The 7475-nt window shown below is 46.0% G+C and overlaps 1 protein-coding gene across 1 annotated transcript; it reads right to left on the reverse strand.

The window, feature by feature from the left end:
• Positions 1-1394: 1394 nt before the first annotated feature.
• Positions 1395-6854, reverse strand: FZD1 (frizzled class receptor 1). The gene has a single exon (XM_027822711.3). It carries the CDS (start codon positions 6629-6631, stop codon positions 4754-4756), a length of 1878 nt encoding a protein of 625 aa, XP_027678512.2. The 5' UTR covers positions 6632-6854; the 3' UTR covers positions 1395-4753.
• Positions 6855-7475: the final 621 nt, after the last annotated feature.

The following is a 7475-nucleotide window of genomic DNA, read 5'->3' on the forward strand; positions in this document are numbered from 1 at the left end:
GATTTAAGATTAGGGGTGTTGCATGCCAGTACCAACATAGCAGAAGACAGAAGTCACAGGATCTAATGTACATAAGTGCTTGCAGGATAGAGGCTTTAAGGCTGTGATCTCCTAGTAGCAGAGCCCATGCCTTTCTATGTTTGAAGAGTGCTCACCACAAAAGGGCCTTCCTTGATCTGGACTGAAGTTGCTGGATCTCATTATGGTACAAATAATAAATAGTACGAATCTAACTGGATCTTTAAAAACAGGGATATTCATAGGCTGAATTAGGTTGAGGCTGAATTATGTTGTTACATGGGCCTGTTTAGGTACTGCAGAGATCTTAGCACGCTAGGTGATAACCACCAAGAATATTGCAATTATATTGTCTGGGCACTAGAGGGTGAATGGAGGATGAAATAACAGCCTTACCTCAGTTTCCAAGTCAAAAGGTCACACTATAAACTAAGTTTGTGAGGATTCTCTTCACCATTTACATGGAAAGAATCTTTAACTGCACTTGTACATGATAACAGCTATTGAGCTAGAGACATACAGAAATGCACCCCCCATGTTAAGTTAGAATGTAGGTCTATTAGAATGCAGCATTGCAGTTTTTAAAAAATAGCCTTTTAAAATATTCTTGTAAATTGGCAGTTTTGTGGATAATTTATGTGAACAAGTTAAAAGCCCTGAAAAAATAGGATTTGTTACGGAAACTACAGTGCAAGCATGCTACTTTACAAATAGTGCGACTGTTACAGAAGGATGAACTCTAGTTCAGCATCCCCAGTTCTCCATGCTATCACGATATTGCCCTCTATAGAGAATAGCTAGAGAAACATGTTTATTTATATATGCCTGCTCATTTTAGATCAGTGGCATTCTAAATGAAAGAGCATAGCATTTGATTAAAGAATGCCTTTTACCAATATTCTTTAGTCTCTCAGTCAAACTTTGTCATATCAAAGCTTTTGTTATATTATCTTCTTTATGAGACACAAAGTAGAATTTTGCAACATTGTTTCTTTTTATACTACAATACAGTCTACTCATAAATATGGCATACCAATTATACATAGACATAGGATTTCTGACAACGCTATCTAAATACCCTTGAGCTATGGAACACTGGATATGTTTGGAGTATTTTACTATGGTGAAACATAAATTATTTTAATATGCCCAAAAGAAGGCACCTTCATATTTGTTTAATCTACTTAGACTTGACTTTTACAAAAAGTCCTAAAAACCACGATAGGTGCATTTGAAATATGTAGACAAATAAAAGTATGCCAAAGAAAAATGCAAGAAGAAAGTTGTGCATGATAACACCCACTAATGACTTGTGGAAATTATTGAATTTTGCAATATGAACAAACAACAAAAACAAGAATGATGCACAAATAAGATGGAGCTTGCTGCAACAATTTAATTTTATGATATACTGTAGTCTATTCTGTAAAAATAATGAAGACTGAGCAATGTGAAATTCCCTATATTTAAATCTTGGAAGTACAAATTATAAAGTGTGCAGACCCGAACCGTGTAGACTAGCAAAATGTTACTTTGTATAGAAATGACATTTCCATTATTAAATACAAAAATTGTTATAACCCTAACGCACTTTCTGCAATGCATAAATGAATAAACAAATATTCGGTTTCAAGGTAACTGGTCAAAATATCTCTATTGTTGTAATTATTCACCTGACCATAAAGGACCTGCACTTCAAATGAAGCTGAATGGTTTGTGCTTTAGACCATTAGAGCTGAACGCTGAGCAGTACTACTTTAACTGCTAGAACAGAGAATTTTTTTAAAAAAGACAATATTTAAGAAAATGGACAGTACATTTATGCTACAATAAAAAGCCCTATGGTTAAATTCTACTCTCATGTCTATGAGGGCAGATTTTTGCCTCTAATTTTTAAGTCTTGCTTCCTTCGTATTGCATGTTAATTTTTGCCTGATCTTTTTTATAAACAATTTATATCCCCTACAATTCTGTGTAATGAAACACAGTGCTACCTTATAACAGTGGAAAGCATCAGAAACAAAAATCTCAATTATTCAAGTATGCCTACCAAAACCAAACCTCTAAAAAGGCACTTTGGAAGATCACAAAAATGTTTTGGAAAAAAGCTTAGAATGTATGTAGTTCTTCAAAAACCGGAATGGAAATATTTTCATGTACATATTTTACAGCTCTGGTTTAACTAAACAGTCAAGATTCCAAGAAAACAAAAAGGGCTGCATACGAAAATATTCTGAGGAAGACAATTGTTTATATTTTATAAACACAGCTTGAATGTGATTCTGGCAGTGAGAAACTGGCTAATTTTTTAATAGCAAATATAGAAGGGTTTTTCCAACTTAATCTCTCCTTTGCCAAAAATAAAGAAATCTGCAAGCTTCTTTCTTCTCCTGCCATATAGCAGATCTCTTCTTGGATTTCACACCATCAACCATATCCTATCCAGGATCTTGAACAGTATACATTAGTTCTTTTGAAGGATTAATCTGGACTGTCCTAGACATAAAAAAGAAGCTGCATAATGCATTCCTACACTGAATTCTAGCTTGTACTGTGAACGCAGTTAAAAAACAAACAAAACAACACCCAAACCTTGTAATATATGAAAATAATGAATACAGCATATATTGAGTTACTGTGAGGCATATGTAAAAGGACAAGATCATTTTGTACAAAACCTCAATTTATTTAAGAGAAATTAAAAATATGGTATTTAATATATATAAATTTCTATTCCTCTATAAATATAGATGATCTTGTGATAATGAAAGAAATAAATGAATACCAAATTCAAATACCATTGCATTTCAGGATATGGTAGCCAGAGATAACATTTATGAACCTAAATACAGACGCTTGTTATATAAAAACTTTTTAAAAATACAATCAGGAGAGAGAAGCATTCTGTTGTTTTTCATACAGAGGACTAAATATGAAAATGCATCTGTGAAGAGTTACATTTGATGTGTCTTGTTTAAACCTCTTAAAAAAAACAGGAGCATACATTTTTTAAAGATAGCAGACATATTGCACACATGCTTCACAGTATGCAACGTAATTATGGTACTAGAAAGGACATCAGAGTTTCCTTAAAGTCTCATATCCCATCAGATTATTTTGTTTCTTGGTTGTTGTTGTTGTTGTTTTTTAATAGTGGAATAAATCATCCCTCCCTCACAATTTGTACATAATGGAGCATTTTAATACAGGGGCATTTTAATGTTTTCAATATTTCCAGATTGAAAAGTCAATTTATAGATTTAATAAAAAAGCTGAATACTGCATGTCATTCCAACTAATCTCTTTTTACTGAGCTCATATTTTCTGACCCTGTTTATATTGAGCAGTCTATTAATCTAAGTAAATATCAAGTACCTCAACACAACCTTCCAGGTCGTTCTCCCTCAACAGTTTCATTGACAGAAGAAACAATGTTATACCACACGCAAGCTGACCCATCAAGGAAGCAGATAGCCAAGAAACTGAGCACACACAAATTAACATTTATAACTATCCTCAGTCTTCCTTCCCTCCATACACTGTGAAACTTTTGGGACAGCAACAGCCAATAACCCCATTTCTGATGAAAGGTTAGCCAGATCAGTCACCTCTTGGGTTTCCATTAGAAAAAGAAGTAAGTTTATTAAACAGGTTAAAAGGAAAAGTTGCTATCTATGCCCTCTTATCTCTTCTAAGCCATCAAACATACTATAGGTGCGGCTGATATTAGACCTCCACTCCTGACCATTGACAAAACAAAGACATGGTACAGTTAAATTTAAAAAAGCAGAAGGCAGTCAGTCTCCCCACCCAATGCTAAGTGTTGACAGGTTTAGTCTGCTGCTCTGCCCTGATCAGACACCTCTGTGCAGGGCTCAGAAGATTGTTCCCTCAATGGTTGGGTAGCTGGGATAAGATCTCCTTGGGTATATATGGCAAGGACTAGACATGTCTGGTATTGGGCAGCAAGGGTCAGACCATCTTCCCCTCCACCATCTATGGCGGAGCTCACAGAAGTGAGGTAAAGCCGCTTGCTCCCCCCATCCCCTCAGGATGCAGGCAGCAAGACTCCTCCATCCATCAGGTATATGGGGTAGGGATCAAGTCAGGTGTCTGTGCCCCTCCCCATTCCCACCCATCTTGTAGGCTGGCTGGGATCAGGACCCAGCCTGTGTCAGGAGGAACCTTAGGGAGTTACAGCAGCCGCAATCCAGGCCATGCTGTTCATGCAACTGAACTCCAAGCAAAACCATTGCAAAACCTGTACTGGGATGAAAGGAGTGGTTTGTTTTAGTTGCTTTTATTTTTCCATCCTGTACTAAAATGAAAAATAAAATCCAATGCCAGTTAAAAACAGTGGGGAAAATCTGCAAATGAGTTAAAATGTCCTAAAAATAAAAAAGGTGAGAGATCTTTGTAATTTACAAATACAAATATACTTACAAAATCTTACACAGGCTATTTACAACGCTCTCCCCCAACCACACATAATGTTCAGTCCCAACAGGAGGCAAAGCCTGTCCCATCTTAGGAGTTTCCCCACCTGCCTCATTATTCTCACTTCCCTGCAGGCTGGAGAAATGGCTAGCAGTCTGAAAAGTTTGCCAAGAGTGGATGTGCAGCAGCCTCTCCCCCCTTCCCTGATTGCGACTGTGGGCACACAGTGGAGTTTGGTCCCTCACCTGCCCTCTCTGGTTGGGATGGTGGGTGTCCTTCGGCCTAGCTGGGTTGCGTTTCACACTGTGGTTTCCCCTTGCTTGCTGTTGGTGAGCCTGGTATAGAACTTCCTCCAGGAATTGAGTGTTTTCCCCGACCAGATCCAGAAGCCCGAGGTGATACCGACAATTAAGGTCATGAGATATTTGATCATGAAGACAGTAAAGTCAGGGCTCATGGGTGGATGGTGGTAGCTGTTGTGGTTATTGGGGCAGGGGATGGCATAGCTCTTACAGCTCTGGGCGACCCAGCTGCTTTCCCACTGTTCCCTAAAGGCTTGCTCATAAAAATAGCAGGCGATGACTATGGTGGCAGGCACCGTGTAGAGGACACTGAAGACCCCTATCCTCACCATCAGCTTCTCCAGCTTCTCTGTCTTGGTGCCATCGTGCTTCATGATGGTCCTGATCCTGAAGAGGGAGACGAAGCCGGCCAGCAGGAAGGAGGTACCGATGAACAGGTAGACGAACAAGGGGGCCAGCACGAAGCCCCGCAGAGCATCCACGTTGTTGATGCCCACGAAGCAGACGCCGCTGAGCACGTCGCCGTCCACCTGCCCCAGGGCCAGGATGGTGATGGTCTTGATGGCGGGCACGGCCCAGGCAGCCAGGTGGAAGTACTGCGAGTTGGCCTCGATGGCCTCGTGGCCCCACTTCATGCCCGCGGCCAGGAACCACGTGAGGGAGAGGATGACCCACCAGATGGAGCTGGCCATGCCGAAGAAGTAGAGCATCATGAAGAGGATGGTGCAGCCCTCCCGCTTGGTGCCCTGCGCCACCGTGCGGGCGCCGTCCTCGGCGAAGCGCTCGTTGCAGACCACCCGCTCCTCCAGCAGGAAGCCGGCGATGTAGGCCACGGCCACGGCGGTGTAGCAGCCGGACAGGAAGATGATGGGCCGCTCCGGGTAGCTGAAGCGCTTCATGTCCACCAGGTAGGTGAGCACGGTGAAGAGGGTGGAGGCGCAGCACAGCACCGACCAGATGCCGATCCAGGTGCGGGAGAAGCGCAGCTCCTCGGGCCCGAAGTACATGAGCCCGTAGAGGCGGCCGGGCTCGCAGGGGGCGCCGCAGTCCTTCTCCCCGAGGAAGCGGTAGTTGAGGTAGGCGGGCACCTTGAGCGCCCGCGGGCAGGCGAAGCGGCCGCCCCGCTCGCCGCCCGCCGGCCCCGCGCCGCGCTGCTGGGGGTGGCTGGTCCAGAGCTCGGGCAGCAGCGAGGGCGTGGGGGTGCCGCGCTCGGAGGTGTTCTGCCCCACGCACAGCTCGCCGGCGCCGTGCACCGGGAACTTCTCGCAGCGCAGCGTGTCGGGCCACTGGAAGCCGAACTTGTTCATGAGCGCCTCGCAGCCCAGGCGCGCCCGCTCGCACAGGGAGCGGCAGGGCGGCAGCGCCTGCTCCAGCACCGTGCACACGGGCGCGTACATGGAGCACAGGAAGAACTTGAGCTCGGCCGAGCACTGCACCTTGACGAGCGGGTAGAACTGGTGCACCTCCAGCCCGGCGTCCTCCTGGTTGGTGTGGCCCAGCAGGTTGGGCATGATGGTCTGGTTGTAGGCGATGTCGGTGCACAGCGGGATGGAGATGGGCTGGCAGTAGCCGTGGTCCGGGATGGAGATGCCCCGCTCGCCGTTGTACTGCTGGGGCTGGCCCCGGGCAGGCAGCACCGGAGCCTCCGCCCACAGCAGCAGCAGCAGGAGCCCGAGACACCAGCCGGGGCGGCTGCCGCTGCTGCTCCTCTTCCTGCCGCCCGCCGCCGTCTCCCCGCCGCGAACTTCCCGGCCGTGCCCGGACGCCCCCGGGGGTGCCCGCTGCTCAGCCATACTTCGCCGGCCCCTGCCTCGGCGCCGCTGCCGCCCCAGCCGGGCTCCCGCCGCCGCCTGCTGCCTCTGCTGCGCCCGCATCAAACTTGAGACTCATGAAGGGGGGCAGGGCGGCGGGAGGGGGACACCCCGAAACTGCCCCGCTCCCGGCCCCGCCAGCGCTCCTCACTGCCCCGCAGAGCCGAGTGGCGAGAGGCGGCGCGCGGCTCCCCGCGGCAGCTCCAGCCTCCGCCGCCGCCGCCGCCTGACCATTTGTGTCAATCCCTCAAGTGCGCTCCCCCTCGCCTCTCTCCCTCGGACCGGTTTCCAGGCGCCCCGCAGTCTGCCGTTCGCCAGAAGGGAGGAGCCTTGAAACCGACGCCTGAGTTGCCTGCGGAAGGGACCGTCTCTCAACATCTCACTCAGCTTCCAGGCGCAGAAGGAGGTTGGGTCGCCCAAGCGCCGCTTTTCAGCCTGTCCAAGGCACAAAGGGAGAAGAGGCGGGGGCTCGCGGTTGGGGGGGGGGTCACTGTGAAGGAGGCCAGGCTTGATGGGTTTTGCTTTAAAAGAAAAAAGAGGAAGGCTTGGGAGGAGAATAGCCCCATATGCTGTGAGAGGATAATGAATAGAACAGGGCAGACAATTGCTTTTCATTTTTATGGTTAAAAACTCTGCAGTTCACACTAATGAAAGAGGGTGAGTCAAGGCTAGGATGAGAACAGATGTTTCTAAGTTAAAGTTTAGTGTTTGCAATTTAGGAAACACATTTGTTCCATAGTTTTACAATAAAAACTTAAAGATTGTAACCTGATGCAAGAGATTCTTTGGATTCTGGTAAATATAATAGTGCTAAGCTCGCATTGTCTTAACACACTTTGAAAACTTTAAATTGACACACTATGCCAGTGAAGTATATAAGTAAAACTCTAAATGTCATTTGTAAACC

This window comes from Chelonia mydas, chromosome 2, assembly GCF_015237465.2.
Source record: "Chelonia mydas isolate rCheMyd1 chromosome 2, rCheMyd1.pri.v2, whole genome shotgun sequence".
Lineage (NCBI taxonomy): Eukaryota > Metazoa > Chordata > Testudines > Cheloniidae > Chelonia > Chelonia mydas.

Bases quoted from the DNA above. Each gene is read 5' to 3' on its own strand.
- FZD1 (XM_027822711.3), bottom strand. From the start codon at position 6,631: ATGCGGGCGCAGCAGAGGCAGCAGGCGGCGGCGGGAGCCCGGCTGGGG.